Raw genomic sequence first — 19256 nt, 5'->3', positions numbered from 1 at the left:
CCTAATATGTATGTAGTACTCGTAGTTGGTTGATTGCCGTACTGAGCAGGGATGAAAAAGTACCTACTTTTTCCGACGTTTGATGACTTAAAGGTACATTAGGTACAGTCAGTAGATTTTAGGTACAATTATTATTATTGACCTATATTCGCTTTTTGATTTCTGGAAATATATTTAAAATGCTTTCGAAGTTACTTACGGCAATTAGATTATTTTCTCTAGACTTGTTGCACCTATTAAAAGGAATCGCATAAATTAGCATGTCGGCCGCTGTGGTGTAGTGGTAAGCAGTGCGTGCTTCCACTCCGCAGCACCAGGGTTCAAACCCTGGTCCAAGAAATATCGCAAAAATATAGAAAAAAGGTTTTTTCTTAACAGCGATCGTCCCTCGGCAGGCAATGGCAAACCTCCGAGTGTATTTCTATTCTTCTCATAAAAATATAATCGCCGTTCGGAGTCGGCGTAAAACTGTAGGTCCCTCCGCTTTGTGTGACAACATCAAGGCGCACGCCACAAATCGGAGGAAAAGCTCGGCCAAACACTAACATATGTGTAAGCGCCAATCTATTATTATTATTATAAATTAGCAGACTTTTCGTGTTGTTGCTGGATAAAGAAGTATACTTCGCAAAGTGTGTTTTTTGTCTTATTCGGCAATGTTTCTCAGTAGTCATAATTAGACAAAAACAACGCTTCTCCGATTCCCATTAAACTATAATCTATGGATATAGGCTCAGTTAAAAAAAAAAAACCGAATCATGTTTAAAGTACATCCATCCTTTGTATTCATGTTTTAAATAAAATTTATAAAAAAACTACAAATGAGTGAGTAACTTTTTTTAGGTACAATCTGTCTCATTTAGGTACATTTATTTTATATTAGGTACAATCTGAAATTTAAATTTTTCATCCCTGGTACTGAGCGCCATACCTACATACATAAGAGCGTTGAGCATTGCACTTGACAGCTTGTTTTTTTTTCTAACCGGTATGTGTTGTTGGCCGCTGTAGCCAAGGAGTGATCGTGTGCTCGTTCTCTGCCCATGCCTGGCTATACATGACCCAACTAACCAGATCACCCAGCACGGCAACCGTGTATTTGAAATTGCATTTGAGAAAAAAAGAATAGTTGATGACGTCATTTTCTAATCGGTTCTTTCATTCACACACAGGTTTCACGTCACTGCAAAAAAATATCTTTTTTCTCGCACGCCGTCCTGGGGGATCTTTATTCGTTCGTTCATGCTGGCTATATACATTTTTTTTCTAATTTTTATTTTTTTTTAACGAAAGTGTATAGTTCATATTTTATAACACAAAAACATCGTTCGTGAAGATTAAGTGTTTTGGCTAAAATTCGTCTTTAAGTGCACAATGGTAAAATAGAGTTATATTCAGTGTCCCACCAGTCACATTCATTCAAATGACAGTCAGGGCTACCGTTTTGGTAGAATTCTACCAAAATTGGAAATTGTTACCTTCACAAATTTGAGTTGGTAACTTTTTGGTAAGTTTTTTAACTTTTGTTGAACATTTTCAAATATCTTTAGAAATGAAATTACATTTGCTATTATTTGCCGTTATCAGGTTCCCTTTTTATTACAACGCTTTTATCAACTTGCAATGTTGTGTTCCAGAAACTTTCAATGTTGTGTTCCAGAAACTTTCAATGTTGTGTGTCCGACACCATAAAGCAAAGCTTTGAAAAGCTCCTATAAAAAAGCATAGTGAATAGGGCGAGGTAGATGACATCTAGATGTCGCCCTATGTACTACGATTGCTACACCGGAAATAGACGACACGCCATTTCTTTAAATAAAATTAATTGGTGCTCGTTTGTATGTACATACATATGTAAATGCATGTGTGTGCACCTTTCTATTAATATCGTTGAATTATTTTAATATCTATTGCAAACTTTTATTCAGACAGGACTAAAAAGTAGAAAATAAATAATACAAAAAAAACTTTTTAATATACAACGCTTTTATAAATGGACTAAAAAGTAGAATAAATAATATAAAAAAAACTTTTTAATATACATACAACGCTTTTATAAATGGACTAAAAAGTAGAAAATAATACTTCTCAGTCCCATAGAATTTGTTTTGATAACTTTTGATTTTGAAATTTTAGCAAAAGTCATTATAAACAATCTATGAAATTGAAAATGAAAAACGTGGAGCGCATGCAATACAAAGCATTCGATTTAATTGACAATAGTCAAACTACATAACGTAGACCTAAAATTTCTACAGCGAAAGTAGAACTTTGAAATCGATTTTAAGCGGTCGTTATTCATATACCCACATACATACATTCATATATTACTTTTCATATCAATTCAAGTGTATTACATGCGCCCCACGCTTTTCATTTTCAATTTCATAGATTGTTTATAATGACTTTTGCTAAAATTTCAAAATCAAAAGTTATCAAAACAAATTCTATGGGACTGAGAAGTATTATTTTCTACTTTTTAGTCCATTTATAAAAGCGTTGTATATTAAAAAGTTTTTTTTTATATTTACTCTTCAATTTAAATTGGAATTGTGAATGAGAATTTCAATTAAGTTATAGCTACTAGATGGTAAGGTTGACACTACACAAGCATTTGTTTCTAATCATAAACATATGAATGTAAAAACATGTGCATCAAATATATTAAATACATGTTAATGAAATGATCTCAATTCTAGGTATTTTGTTTCTTTTTTATTGTTATTCACTATTTTTTTTTCATTTGTATTAAAATGATTAAAAATTAAGCTTTCTTTATGTTTTTAAATTTTGGGTAAGCTTTGGTAACTTTGGGAAAATTTTGGTTACTTTTGGTACTTTGGTAACTATTTTTAGTGTACTGTAAAAATCTTGGCAAGGAAAATAATTATAAAGCGGCAGCCCTGATGACAGTTACATAAAATGAAGAAATCTTTTGGTATTTATGTTAAAGCAATTTTATGCATTAGTTATCGTTCTATGTTAAAAAAATCTTTCGCTGTAGTGTAAGTTCCGATGACATAGTTATAATTCACAATTGATCACATTCTGGAGTAAAATGTCCCACCAGTCATAATGGAATGGCCCTAATACAAAATTATATGAATTATTAAAATACGAAGGAGTGTAAATCTTTAGTTTGAACATTTGGAATGTTTGAAGAAGGTTGCCACGTGTTTAAAAAGTTATAGCATTATTCATAAAAAATAAAGTAGCTTTAAAAAAGTTTTATAAATTGAAAAATGTATGAAAAGTCAATTTATAAAGCTTTTAAAACCTACTTTATTTTTTATGAATAAGGCCTGACATTAAAATTATTCAATAAGTTGGGTTTGAAAAGGCTTTATTTCTGAAATATGTTTACAAATACCAAATGAGAGGTGAAATTAAAGTTTTATTTTTAATTAAGAACTTCTTTATCAGTACAGAGTGATTTGAAATTTGATGAAGTTAAAAATACCCCTCTTCACTCAGAAATGGCTGAACGGATTTAAATGAAATATGGCACTCGGATCGCTTATAACTGACAAACATTTCGGTTATTGTTTAGGTTTTTAAAATAAAATTTTGGGCGGTTTAACGTCGTGCGGGATCACTAGTGTATTATTAAAACACTTGAGTGTACAAAGTTTTATTAAAATCGGTAGAATTTTTCTATATATGTGCATTTTATAGCGGTGTGTTATATGGGAGGTGGGCCTGGCAGTGGACCAACTTTAAACATTTTTAGGTATGTTAAAGATATCCTCAAGTCTTGCACAAATATTATATTTTCTTGCAATGCTACTAAATTTAGTATACAAAACAGATGTCTTAGTTTCCAGTTCTACAAGTATGCGAGATGTTCTTCATACAATTTTGCAAAAATTTTTAATTTTTCTTCATATGTACCTGTGTACAAACCTTCAGTGGAAAATTTCATTGATCTTGGGACGTTACACTATGAGACGTTGACAGCGAATGAAAACCTATTCACGAGCGAATAGGAAAGCCAAAAATGCCATAGTGTATATGTAAGTATATATCTACATATGTATTTTACTCACCCCGTTTTGATAGGATCTTCGCCACTGTGCCGTTTTGTGTGAATCGTTCCCTTCTCTACAATTAAATCTTGAATACGTGAGTCATTAATGCCTCCAACTGCTTGACCTGCGAATGTGTAGATATATAAAAAGGAACAATCTTTAGTGCTTGTAAAAATCGGATAAAGAAAGAATTTTAATAGACTTAATGTCCCTATAGGCGACAATACAAAGTTTGCCTCATTAGCAAAAACTCGGATGACAGGTCGAATTTAAGAGTTGAATCGGTAATTACACTGGTTTACAGCAAAAGTGTTTCATGGATGCGACTATCCAAATCCTATTTAGAATTCCTCGCTGATTACCAAAATCGAGTTAACGTTTTTTTCTATGGATAAGTTTTCGAGATATTTGCAATTTACCGCTATTCAGCTAAAAAAGGGTTCCACTTAATTACGTATATCTTACGAAACAATTGAACGACGTTAATAAGGATATGGCAAATGAAATCTAACCAAATTCTCCATAAACCGTGTACATTTCTTTCCGATGGGGTTGAAAAAATTAAATCAATTTGAAACTTTAATAGGGGAAAAATAAAAATGGCGAATTTTTAATCAATTTTTCATACAGAAGTCTGGTTCTTTACAAAAAAAAATTAAGCTACCAATGAAGAAAATCGATGGGTAAATTAAGAAGGAATGAGAGATCAAATTAAAATGGACAAAGATTTTTTGTATCAAAAATGAGCATGGGTACATGGCGTATGAGCAACTCAATCCTTTTTAATTTATCCATCGATTTTCTTGGCAAAAAAATCGTTATTTTTTCATTTTTCGCCTGCTAGTTTGAATTATTTTTTAAATTTTTTCATCAAAAACACAAAAAATTTGGAATGATTAATTTTTTTCTCAAAAGCTATCAGATCCATCGAAAAGTCATGTATATTAGGGCGGGTCGAAAATTTAATGTTTCTTAAATCCTGTGGTAATAGTGAAATTATATTGTATGATGAGGTCAACAACAAGCCTGTAAAATATTAATCGTTTATTTTAATTACTAGAGCCCGCGCATCGACCCCCAAGTGACACAAAGTACACTGGTCGAATAAGACGGAATCTTGTTGAAGATTCAGGGTTCAGCAAAAAGTTTTGGTGGATGTTATTAGATAATGAATCTGCAAAGGCAAACGACAAATTCAAATATCATCTCTGGCAGTCCTTTAATTTAAGGTTACTCTCAAACTTATCTGTTTTTCAACCAAATTGAAATTGTTGTGTTGATAATTGCACTGGTCTTTAGTCAGAAGATGTAAAGAACAGCATTCATACTTCTGGGGTGTATTTAGGTCGCTGGTTCCAAATATACTAATCAGTTTTTCATATTAGCTATACTTTGCGAATTTTTGCAAATTTGGGAACAATTTGGGGAGCTATAATAAGAAAACCTTTATTTTCTATCACCGTGAAAAAATTTAATTTATGCAAACGAATATGGAAACACTGAACTAGCACAAATTGGACAAACACTAGTTAGTTTACTTATTATTATACATACCATACAAAAATTGTAATTAAAAGAAGTTCACCGGGCTTTTTGTTTAGCATTTTTATTCTTTTTGAATAATTTTGTTTAATCTGAGTGATTTTTATCATATTATTATCATGAATCAGTACAAGCAAGTCTCGGCTTCAGTTTGGTAGTTATTACATACCGATCGAGTAATATTTGTGAAGGTTATGTCGAAAAAAGGGATGCATCTCTGTCTTTTATCGACAAAAAATTCTCTTAATTCTTACGGTCTCTTTGACATAATGGAATTAACCAAAATATCTACATATATCTTAATACTTATTGCACGCCCCTACTTTCGTATAACGGTAAATTTAGAAACCGCGAAAAATGTGCTTCTTTGGTGACTAATGAAACCATTCCGCTCCAATTTTCAATAACACATAAATGGACTTAAAATGGGCGTTGCTCACCTACATTTTATTTAGTTAACATATGTACTAATCAAATGATTCCTAATATTGCACATCCGTAATTAATTTCACTTACCACTATGTTGAAAACTGACCAAATTGGCGTGACCAAGTCCATGGTCCTTTAAATATTATATAATCATTAGAAAACCTAAAAATCTTTGAAATAAATCTCGTCCAATTTTTTCATTTTCACTTGTTTACTAAAGTAATGAAGAATTGAAAAGTCATACGGGAAAGTATTGCTTTTATAAATTTTTCTAAATATCTCGAAAACTTGTAGTCTTATTGAAAAATGATGTATAAACGTGAGATACTAAATTTAATAACGTTTCAGTTGATATATCGTCTAGTGTATAACAATTAACGCATTTATGGAGAATTTTGTTAGCTTTCTGGCTGTTCAATTGATTAAGGGCCAGTTTTTCAGTGAGACTTTAGCTCTGTTTGTCGTTTAAACTAAGTTTAAACTCAGTGCGCAGTTTTTCGGTCAAATTTAACGTAGTTTAAACTAAGTTTAAACGTCCTATCAGGCAGGGTTAAACCGAGTTTAAACCATCAGCCGTTGAGTTGTATATTTGTAGTCAGCTGCCCAAATTTAATTCAGCACAATCAGTTGCCAGCGAATATTCCACGGATAAAACAAAATGAAGCTTCACCGAAACGTAAGTGAGAAGAGCAGGAGCATTAATACCCATTATTATTAGTTAAACTATATATGTGACCAATTCCATCTCAAATCATGCAAGACGACTGCACCTATCTCCCCGAATCATTTCATATTTTAATATCGGCTAAATTAATATTCACGCACGCTGCCATTTTGCTGTCAAAAATTTCTCATGCACGTACAACTTGTATGGGACCAACCGAAATTGAACGGCTAGCGTATGAAGCGTTCAAGTGTTCATATTGGGGTATTTAAGAAACTCACAGTTTAATTTGACATTTTTTGTTTACTTTTTCTTATTCTCATTTAGTCTGTGCCCGTACAACAGGATTTAACACACACACATATATTAGTCTTAGGGCTGTGCGATTATTCGATTACTCGAGCAAGTTGGTTAAACAATTATTCGGTTAATCAATTACTCGAGTAATCAAGATTTTGATTACTCAAAACGATGATTAATCGAGTTACTTGAAATATGATTACTCAAAAAAAATAATTTTGCTCGTTAACAGAGTTTGCTTTGGAAAATGCTTATTTTCTTTTTTACATTCTGTATATGAAAAAAATTGTTTGCTTTCATTTTTGAAAACAGAAACGTTGTTTTCAAAGTATCAAGGAACTTTAACTACTTTATACATATGTAAAGAGTTGAAATGTTGATTACTCATTTTACTCGAAATGTTGATTAATCATAAAGCAAATTACTCAAATATTTTTGTTTTTGGTTAATCAAAAATCTTGATTACTCGAGTAACTGAACTTTTGAGTAATCATAATTTCCAATTAATCGAATAATTGAGTTATTTAATTTATGATTAATTAAAATTTTGAGTAATCAATTAATCGCACAGCCCTAATTAGTCTAGAATACCAACCGTTTAGCTATAAAAAACAAGAAACGAAGATCGATAGAACTTTTTACGCTGATTTCAACCATATCAAAATTATTTGGTACAAATAAAAACCAAAGCCAATAAAAGAGGTTAAAGTTCAACTTTTCTATTTCTTATGTGTTTAATATCTCGGAAACTACTTAATCAATTAAAAAATTATTGATGCTTATTTCAACATAAATAAAATATTATTATGCGACGTATATACTATAACCAGTTTTGAAACGAATTTTATATAAAAGCCATTTAAAAAAACATATTTATATTTTTTTGTGTTTTTTAGTATTTCCGGACTAGAAATATAAAAAGCATATAAGTTATACACGTACATGAAAGACAAATTTATTACCTATATTCTGACTTCATTAGTTGTTTAAAAGGTTATGTTGTTCAGAAGATATTAATATCTAAAAAAATCAAAAAATTTAACTTTAACCATCGATATCTTCTTTATATTTTACTTCTGCTAGATAATTTTTGTAGTGTAGCATAAAAAGTTCTATCGAGCCACATTTTTGTTTTTTCATAGTTAGATTCTTGATATGCTGGACTTATGTGCACGGAGCGACCTCGGACTATTTTTGATAAAATCCTGCGGTACGGGAACAGACTAACTGTCGGTAGGTTGGTTGCAGGTTTGGATTATCAAAGACACAAACCTAATCGGGTCAAAAAAGGGTTGCATTCGCATAAACTCCAAAAAAAGTGGTATTTAAGGAGCGTTAAACGATATTTTTTGTATGGTAATTTCCGAGTTTAAGAGTAGAGTTAAGGCTTAAACTCCAAAATGGCCCATAAACACGAGTTAGTGGCTCAATGTGAATGCCTTATTAAACTCCAAACCATAAACTTAAGTTAATGGCTCAATGAGAACGCTATATAACTCAATTTCCCATTTTTGTTCTGCGTGACATTTTGATGCGACGATTCACTCAATGAAATCAAATGCAAACGCACGCAGGCCAATTTTGGATGACGCAAAAAAAAAATTCGACGGCGTGCGTACCAAAACCCCTGTATGTTACTCTGCTCGGAAATTAGAGCGAAAACAACATTTGCGTGTATTTTGTTGTTGCTTCTGGTATCGAAAATGTCAAAACCTGTTCTGATTTTTTTCTTCTAAATCAAAGCCTGCCATGTAAAATACAAAAAAATAAAAAATTTAAATTGCAAAAAGATAAAAATTGTTTGCTTCTCGAAGCATTGATCCATCCTTTGCAATGCCCAGTAATCAGCGGTTGTGCTGTTCAGTTGGGTGAACGCTCCAAAAGCTGCTATTCAATCGCTTATTGTGTATGGAAAAAGGTTTCACATGCAAGAAAATTCTAACAATTTAGATTTTTTGTGAGAATAAAAATAAATATATTTGACATTTTCGAGGCCAAATAATTTGAAGGAAAATCAAATCAGCTGCTCCACTGATACTACCTGTTCAATGTGCCTTGGCGAATACGTATTCTTTTAACCGGATTCCAAAAAAGGAGGAGGTTATCAGTTCGTCGGAATCTATATATGGGTGTTTCCATGAAAATGTCAACCAGGACTGAAAAAATAAAAACAACTGAAAAGGGGTTTTAAGACGAATTAATAAGAGAAAAATACTCGAATTTTTATATTATAGAAGTATTTCAGCTTATTGGAACTTTAAAACTCAAAAATGGTAGAGTAAAACTGAACGTCTCTTCGACTCCGTTTTCTCTAATGAAATGAACTATTTTCTCTTTCCTATTAACTAAATTAAGAGATTTGAAACATTACAATTACATCTTAAAATAAAATTTGCAATAACAACTAACTATAAAACTGAGAAAAAGGAGAAGTTAGAGCTCGAATAACGGTAATTTTTTGATTTGCTTCTGATAGTATTCTAATGTCGCGTACGTTATGCAAAACATTGTTTGTCTATGTCATTTATTTATTTATTTGCATTCCTCCAAGTCAATGTATGCTATGAATGCACCAATTTGTCGTGCCCTTAGAGAGATTAATAAACTCAATGATAACGACGATATTGATATATCGCTTCCCGGAGTGGTGTTAAAAAAGTTAATCTTAAAACTACTCTGATTTTATAATGTCACCTATCTATTAGCTTTAAGTTGTACCTTGTTACTTTTTTAGATAGCATAGTCAGTAAGAATTTTGTTTTCTTTGACCGAAATAAATAAATAAATAAATAAAATGTATACATAAATGCTCAGAATGAATAGAGAAGTCGATTAAGCCATGTCTGTCTGTCCGTCTGTCCGTCCGTCCGTGTACACGATAACTCGAGCAAAAATTGAGATATCTTAACGAGATTTGGTATGTAGGTTTCCATTTATCCAAGGTAGGTTGGTATTGAAAATGGGCGAAATCGAACTGTAACCACGCCCACTTCCCAAATAACGGTACTTTTCAGAAATACGGAAACTGCGATATTTTAGTAACTACTGAAGATTATTAACTCAAAATTGATATTTACAATAAATTTTAGACGAAAAATAAGAATATTATAAATGTTTGGAAAATGGGCTTAGCCACGCCCACTTACGGTTGCATGTGTATATCTTGGTAACCGCTGTACTACTTTCTTCCAAACTTGGCACAGTTGTTGGCCTTGGTACAGCATACCAATTGGCCGAAAATTTTTAAAATCGGACAATAACCGCGCCCACATCTAATATCACTGTAATTTAGAGAAATACAAAATCTTCGATAAATCAGTAAATGTTAAAGCTAATTTATTCTAAATTAATGCTTTCTTTACCAAGAAATACGTTTATGATAAAATTTTGGAAAATGGACGTGGCACCGCCCACTTATGATCACAGATATGTATCTCGGTAACCGTTCTACCACTTTGTACCAAACTCGGTATGGTTATTATGCTTGCCACATAAAAGCAAAAAGTTGAAAATTATTGAAATCGGACTAAAATTACGGCCGCTTTTCATATAACGGAGAATTTCAGAAATGCTTGAAACTTCAATATTTCGAAATTTAAGGACGCTAATTTACTCAAAATTGATACACCCCGGCTTACCATGTAGCGGTAGCTTTCGGAAAGGTGAAAAACATATATTTAATACTTGCGCCGGGTATTTAATGTTCGGCTCCGCCCGAACTTAGACTTTCTTACTTGTTTTATTTTATATTTTGTTGGCATTTGAAAATAACTATATATCTATTCGATGCTATAGGTGATGTTCTTTCGATCTGCCGCTTTTAATTTTTTTTTCACAAAACAATAAAGATGACATTGACGTTTTCATAAAAAATTATAAATACATTTTTTCAAAACCGCCATCTTTTTTTGGCCTCATTTTTTTTAAAGATAGCTTGCCTCAATCCTTATATTTTGGTATATGTAGAATTAAGGTTATTTTTGTTTTTTAAGAGTTTTAAGAAAAATTAAAAAAAAACGGGTTTAAACGTGAAGAACAGTGTTCTCTGGCACATAAATGTACTGATCAATAAGCCTATAAAATACCAAAAACAAAAAAAAAACTAGTTTATCCCAGTCAAGTTAGCTCAATAAATGGGGTTAATCTGGAAATAATTCGCACTGAGCTGAAATTTATTATTATACATTAAATGTTAAAAGGTCCCATCGATTCCACATCCGCAAGCAAATTTATTTGAGGTCAAAGGGCACATAAATTGGTTTTTTGCATTTTTCAGCCAAACTGTAAGGTGTGTCATAAAAATAGGTGCCACAAAAGTGTAGATATATCAGGGCAGTTATCTATAAAAACTGTTATAAAACTTTTGTTCCTAAGAATTACCATTTCGGAGATATAGCTGTACTTGTGAGGTAGCGCTAAACGCGCCAAGCATACTACCTCGCCAGTACAGTGGAAATTGTGCATAGTATGGAGAACAGAGATTTTATATAAAAATAGTTTTTTTTTTAATTTCTCTTAAAACTCTTAAACAACAAAAATAACACCTAAATGCCATATATACCAAAATATAGGTATTATTTATAGGTATAAAAAATATGGCCTTTTTGAAAAAATGCATTTATAATTTTTTATGAAAAGTGCAATGTCATCTTTTTTTTTTGTAAAAAAAAAAATAAAAGCGGCAGATCAAAAGAACATCACCCATAGCATCGAATAGATATATCATAATTTCCAAATGCCAGTAAAAAATACGAATTAGAACGAAAAGATTTCGATTTTCGAGAATCGAAAATTAATGAGTAATTTTTCAAAATATATATCAACAAATAAAAATGGAATTGGTCATGATGGCTTTTATTTTAATTTTTAAGTGATTTTTGTTTGTTATATAAGTATATGAATGAATTGTGAAAGTGTTTTTGTGAATGAAAGTGCCAAAAAGGCACTATTGTGCCTACTTTTCCATCACTGGGACATATGATATTACGTGTTTTGTATTTAAACACTTTTTGTAAAAATATTTTCTACTAGCAGACCCGGCGAACTTCGTCCCGCCCAAAATAAATTTTTTTATTGAAGCATTTTGGTCCAACATTATCACCAACAATTCACGTTTACCATCTCCAGTGGCAAGCTAACCTGCTAAGATTATGGTTTGGTGGTCGTTTGCCGCCTTAAATAACCTAACGAAAGTATTATGTCCGTGAAGAAGTTCTTGAAATTCTCCAATTTGCAGAACACTTCCTCTTCACACCCAGAACATTTCCAAAAGCACACCCATTGGGCCAATCGTAACAGAGAAGAGTTCGATTTACTCAATGGTGAAACAGGTCGATTTAATTTGACATTCACGGCACCTTTTCTCACGTGGCGATTTTTAGTAATAACTCGACTCCAGTGGCACCTGGCAGCACTTTTTTGCAATAGTATTGCTCTTGCCGTTACCAATACATATGTTAAATATTAGCCAAATCGGATCATAAATAAGATTTTGGTAATAACTCAACTACAGCGCCAATTGGCGTGTTAAATTGTGAAACTCCAGAGACCCACTTAAACACACACAAAAAAATTTCGTTAAAATCCGAATACCCATTTAGGAGGATTTCACTCACAAACACACCTACAGAAGAACTTAAAATCCATTCAAAGATAGCTAAAAGTCGGTACGTTTGTAGGCCCTAACACCAAGCTCCAGTACTCTATCATGAACACTTCCAGAGGTACGTAGTACGAAAAATTTGGTTTACATGGGAGGTGCCACGCCCCCTTTTCCAATAGTCCGACATTTTCTTCTAGAGTATGCAATTGATTTCATATATCGCCATACCAAGTTCCAGTATTCTACCATTAACACTTGCAGAGATATGCAGTATGAAACATTCGGTTTGTATGGGACGTGCCACGCCTCCTTTTCAAATAACCCCAACTTTTCTCTATGAGATCTCCGTACCAAGTTCCAATACTCTACCATGAGCATTTCCAGAGATATGCAGTATAAAAAATTCTGTCTGTATAGGAGGTGACACGCCCCCTTTTCCAATAGCTCCAAATTTTCTCCAAGAATAGGCAATTGATTTTATATATCTCTATACCAAGCTCCAGTACCCTACCATTAACACTTCCAGAGGTACGTGGTTTGAAAAATTTGTTTTGTATGGGAGGTGCTCCCTTTTCCAACAGTCCGAAATTTTCTTCACGAGTATGCAATCGATTTCATATATCACCATACCAAGTTCCAGTATTCTACCATTAACACTTTTAGAGATATGCAGTATGAAACATTCGGTTTGTATGGGAGGTGCCACGCCCCCTTTTCCAATAGCTCCCACTTTTCCAATAGTATGCGATTTATTTCATATATCTCCATACTAGGCTCCAGTACTCTACCATGAACACTTCCAGAGGGACGTAGTATGAAAAATTTGGTTTGTATGGGAGATACCCCGCCGTCTCTTTCAATAATCCGAAATTTTCTTCAAGAGTATGCAATTGATTTCCTTCGCTAGGGCAGGCACCTTTCCGTGGGTGCGGGGGCTTAGTCGAATCACAATCAGACCTTATCATCGGGTGGTAGTGTAATCGTGTCTCTACCTCCGAGTACTGTGCGAATGCACTCCATTTCCTATGGTTCGGTCTGCTTGTGAGCGATTACCAAGAACAGCCGACCCCACAATCCAGGGTGTTAAGCGACACTGTGCCTATTGGAGGGTTTGAAGCCAGGGGTTTACCAGATCGGTTGTATTTTTACGGCACCGGGCCGCCTCAGGGGGGCAGCTGATGCTACAAGGTGCAGTCAGGGGTCGGAGCCGACCTATCTGTCTGCGACGGTATTGGGAGGTGCCGGTGGGAAACCACCGCACCTGGACTCAGGGTTAGGGGCACGGGCGAATTCGCCTGCATCCAGTACGGAGGTAGGACCGCAGATGAAGTTGTCTGCGGTTCTGGACGTGAGGGCACTGGACAGTGTGGCCGCCACAGCCAAGAACTTGCGGCTAAATCTGTGGGAAATCTCACCGTTAGGCCTAAACGGCACGCTGGGCTGGCCAGGAAAGCACGCGATGACCGTCGCATGGCCACCAAGATCCTGGCGCGCTACGGCGAGCAGGGTGCTGCGTAGCTGTCTGAGCAGCACGCGCGAACGCTCGAGTGCTCGAGGAGGGCTGTGGTGAGGGTGTTTCTGGGGTTGCGAGCGCATCCCATATTGACCCTGTCAAGCGGCAGAGATCGCAGGAGGGGTCGGCCTCGCTCTACAGGGCGGCAAAACCTTTGGTCGGGGAGGTTTGGAAGGGAGCCATACTCGAGGCTTTGGACAAGGGGATCTTTCCTTGCACCCGCTTCCCTCGGCACTTCCTCGCTGAGGGAGGCGGAAGATATCTGCCGCTACTGTAACCCGGATCTTCCAGCACACATCTGGAAGATAGTCCGGTTTGAGAACTCCGACGGAGAGTTTGGCAATCGCTGATGTTTCTGAATTCGGAGTCTCTTAAGCCTTTCGCCGAAAAACAGGGTGTCATGAAGGTATACCAGACCGACTCCAGAGGGGATGACGAGCCTGTTCCGGTTGCGCTGGCGGGCGAAAATACTAATGCGAAGGATGCCCCGTAGGTATGGAGGTCGAATCTGGCATGTCAGGCAGTGACAGCACTGCTGGCCCTCCTTCAACTGCGGGATCGGTCATCAGTGTTGGCCCGCTGTTCGACAGGGCGGAGGAAGAAATGCTCTGTTGGGTCAGCGATTGGGAACAACTGCATCGTCAGCTATTTCACCTACTTATTTAATTATTTAATTTCGTATGTTGGTCAAGGCCGACATCGCATCAGTCATTCATCTCAATGCAAAGAATAAATACATACGTATGTACAATCTTAGTTCATACATACGTTCTGCCGCTATGTTGCGCTCCCACTTTGTATACATGATAATACGTATGTACGTAATAATGTACACTATATTATAGTCTTAGCTATGCTGCGCTCCCACTTTTTATGCACTTTTATGTATGTATGTATGTATGTATATACTCCAATTTGCCTAATTGTTTTCCCGCCTACGTAGCTTGACAACCATACGCACATATGTACATATATTCTCGCCTGGCCTAACGCTAAGTTGATCCTAGTATACAATAACAACAACATATGCACCAAGTGCGAATAGCGTTTAGGGTAATATACATAGTTACGCTGAATTGTACTTTGTATTTAAGCAATGAAGTTTTGGAAATTAAAATATTCTAACAGCTGGCCACCAAATATAGCGCATCGTATTTTTATTTGCTCTGCCCATTTGCTTTTTTCGCTTTTTTGAATATAAGAGCGGGTGCAGAAAACGCTCTGCAACCCTACATTTTTTGGCGCCCAACGTGGGGCACGAGCATTTAGTTAATTTATTGAACATTTGGGGTTCAGCTTTAGAGTCCTCTTCGCTATCCTTGGAGACGCAGTCATCTCTGTCATCGGTGGAATTCACTTCAACTTCCTACACTTGGATACAAAATAATTGCCGTCGCTACTGGTAGTCAGACCAATTTGTACATCATCGTCCGTCAAACGTATGTATTTTATTCAGGTGCACACGATAGCCATCGTCGCTGCTGCTTCCTCACTGCTACAGTAGAGCACGCACACACAACTTCACACATCGTCGCCATTGCTGCTCCATCACCGTCACCGTCAGTTAGTTCAACGAATAACTTCGCTATCACCTTGTCGTTACGTTAATTTGGATATTTTTCGCTGCCGTATTCCCGCTCTCTCTTCGAGGATCATCTGTTCACACGGTTGCCTTCGTCCTGCGCACAACGTCCTCTGCATTAAAAAGATATTGCTTGATTTCCATACTTCCTATACAACTTTCTTTGGTTTCAGATTGAAAATGTCTCTGGATGAACTGAAAAAGCAGCGTGCGAACACAAAGAAAAATATTTCGCGCATTAGGAATATCGTTGATGCTAGTCGATGACCTGGTGGAAAGGTTCTTTCAAATGCAGAATACAAATGTCGCCTGGGAATTCTTGAATCCTACTTTAAGCAAGTTCTTTCTATACAAACTGACATCGAGAAGTTGGACACCGACGATGGAGGACGCGCTGATTTAGAAGACCTTTACGTTACCACGAAACTTGCCATCCAATCGCAGCTGGTTCAAGACCACAATGTGACGTTGTCGGACACAACATGCATAATGCAGGCGAACTCAAAATTTCCACAACTAAAGCTCCCCACATTTACCGGCAAGTATTCCGAATATCAGAATTTCATAAATTCATGTAAGCAAACCCGTGAGCTAAGCTTATCAAACATAGAGAAGTTCAACCATTTGCGAAATTGTCTTCAAGGTCAGGCTTTGGAAACCGTAGAAGCATTTAAGGTGACAAATGAAAATTACTCGAAGGTATTGGACAGATTGAATCAGCGGTATGACAACAAAACTTTGATATTTTTAGAGAATTTAGTATCATTATTTGAGCTACCAGCAGTTACGAAATCAGATGGTCTTCAATTGAGGAGTCTCATTGACAAGGCTTCAGCAATCTACGGTTCCCTTTCATCACTAGGTAGTGATAGGCAAATCTCTTAAGCTATGCTTGTTCATTTAGTATTGCAGAAGACTGATGAGCAGGCCAATCGGAAATGGAAGGAGTCACTGGACTTCAAGACACTGCCTACATGGGAAGATTGTACTAGGGTTTTGGAAAGGCATTGCCAGTATCTGGAGTCTATCAACAGTTCACACACTTCTCCTCCAATCACTCAAACGACCAGCAAATCTGCCACTGGTAAGTCGAAAAACCAATCAAAGGGTTACTTGTTTACTTGCTCCAGCTTGCCTTGTTCACTTTGCACGAGCAAAAACCACACACAAAAACCACCACAGTATTGGCCAACGATTCGATCACACAAAGAAAAATGGACTTTGCATAAATTGCTTGTAGAAGGGACAACAAATTGCTCATTGTCCATCAGCGCACAGGTGCAAGGTTTGCTCGAGGCAGCACCACGGCTTACTTCATCGTGGATCCTCGTCAGGCCAAAATGCTACAAATCTGACTCACACCTCACGCGAGGCTGCCGTACACACACACATGAACAACGATTCATTGAACAACGTAATCCTTGCAACTGCCAAAATTCTAGTTTGCGACTCCTCGGGTAACTACAGAATGGGTAAAGTATTGCTGGACTCCTGTTCTCAAGTTAACTTTATTACTGAAGAATTCTCGCAAAAGTTGTTGTTGCCAAGAAGTAAGCAAAATATCGACATTCAAAGCATCGGTAAGTCATCAACAAATATTAAGTACAAGCCCTCAACCACCATCAAATCGCAAGTTACTGGTTTCGAACTTCCTCTCACTTTTTGCATAACACCCCATATTGCTTATCAGCCCGACCCAGAAATCGATATTTCATCATGGAACATTCCAAGCAATATTGTCCTCGCTGATGATGAATTTTATCTGCCTAGGAAAATTGATTTGTTGTTGGGCACAGAAACGTTCTTCAGCCTTTTGGCTGTCGGCCAAATTAAACTCGGATCTAATCTACCAATTCTCCAAAAAACCTTGTTCGGATGGGTTGTGTCAGGACGCTACCAAGCAGGCAACAACTCAACTAAATCTTCATGTTTATTTACAGCTAGCGAATCTTTGGAAGCTAAATTGGAAAGGTTATGGAAGCTAGAGGAAGTGGTCACAGAAGCATGGACTCGTGAACAACATATTTGCGAGCGTTTGTACATCAACACCGTGTCAAGGAAGCCTTCTTCCCTTCAACGACGACCCTTCATATTTCGGCGACTCATATAATACAGCTTTGAGGCGGTTTATTGCACAAGAAGGGCGGCTAACAAAATCACCACAATTGAGATCACAGTACGTGGAGTTCATGAACGAATATGAAGGTTTGGGACATATGGGCGTTGTAGAGAACCCAAACCTCAGAAACCCGCATTACTACATCCCACATCACTGCGTGCTCAAGCCCTCAAGCACAACGACCAAGCTGCGAGTCGTATTTGCCGCTTCCTGCCGAACAACAACACAAAAATAACTAAACGAACTTCAAATGGTTGGACCAACAATTCAGTGTGATCTAATTCTTCTTCTTCTTCGTTTTAGATTATATCGTTTTGTGCTTACTGCCGACATTGTCAATATGTACCGGCAAGTACTAATGCATGAGGAAGATAGAAAATTTCAGTACATCTTGTGGAGGAACTGAGAAAATTCGTACGTATCAACTGAACACGGTAACGTATGGTATGGCCTCCGCGCCTATTTAGCTGTAAGAAGTTTGGTTTACTTGGCTGAACAACATGCGTCCCAGTTCCCAATTGGAGCGAAAATCGTGCAGTCGTCTTTCTATGTGGACGATCTTTTGTGTGGAGGTGACACTATGGTCGATCTTTCACAAATGAAGGAGGAGGTGACAGAATTGTTGAAACTGGGTGTGTTTCAACTTGCAAAATGGCACTCTAATCAGGTTCGATTGAGAGAAGATAAGTTTGCAACGGATCTGAATCTCGACACGTCCATTACAAGTGCACTTGGGCTGCAGTGGAACCAAGACTCGGACTGCTTCTTGTTTTCATTCGAACCAAAACCAAAACCAGCAAGTCGCTATACTAAGCGCTCTAACCTTTCAGTTGCATCATCGCTCTTCGATCCCCTTGGTCAGTTGGCTCCTGTAATCATATCATCAAAAATTTTATTGCAGGAATTGTGGCTTCTCAAGTTGGATCGGGACGAATCGGTACCTCAGAACATTGAACTCGCTTGGACCACCTTTCTCAACTGTTTATCGGATCTGCCGTCAGTCAAGTTGCAAAGATATTATTTTTATTGCGACTCAGGGTCAAATCCGATGACAAGGGTCAACTTTCTCCACTGGAACTGCATCATGCGTTGCTATGCATAGTGTGTAACATACAACAACAATATTTTGCTAACGATATATACCTTTTACAGAAAGAGCGAACGACAAATGGCACGCTGCGTTACTTAAACCCTTTACTGGAATCTACAGAAGGATTTGAATTGCTCAAAGTTGGTGGACGTTTGGAACTAGCTGACATTCCAGAAGAAAGAAAACATCCGATGCTGCTTCCAAACAAATGCGAATTCGTCATGCTCTATGTACGCCATCTCCACCGAAAGAACTTCCACGCTGGACCTAAAGCGCTCGTAGCCTTGATAAGTCGAGCGGTTGAATCCTTCACGCCCCTTTGCTCGCTGCGGTATCGATTTTTGCGGACCAGTCAACGTATATCTGCGAATCAGAGCCAAGACACCC

At 36.5% G+C, this 19256-nt stretch overlaps 1 protein-coding gene across 1 annotated transcript in view; it reads right to left on the bottom strand.

Moving 5' to 3' along the window:
* Window positions 1–19256, bottom strand: part of LOC118749276 (protein furry-like) — a 1083341-nt gene that overhangs the window by 248808 nt on the left and 815277 nt on the right. Inside the window, exon 20 of the mRNA XM_036484076.1 lies at window positions 4047–4152. Coding sequence (XP_036339969.1) covers window positions 4047–4152 — 106 coding nt within the window. The remainder of the gene's footprint in view (window positions 1–4046; window positions 4153–19256) is intronic.

Source organism: Rhagoletis pomonella, unplaced genomic scaffold (assembly GCF_013731165.1).
Source record: "Rhagoletis pomonella isolate Grant_MI unplaced genomic scaffold, Rhpom_1.0 Rhpom_scaffold_00014, whole genome shotgun sequence".
In the NCBI taxonomy this organism is placed as follows: Eukaryota; Metazoa; Arthropoda; class Insecta; order Diptera; family Tephritidae; genus Rhagoletis; species Rhagoletis pomonella.
This window is presented reverse-complemented; position numbering and strand designations above follow the sequence as displayed.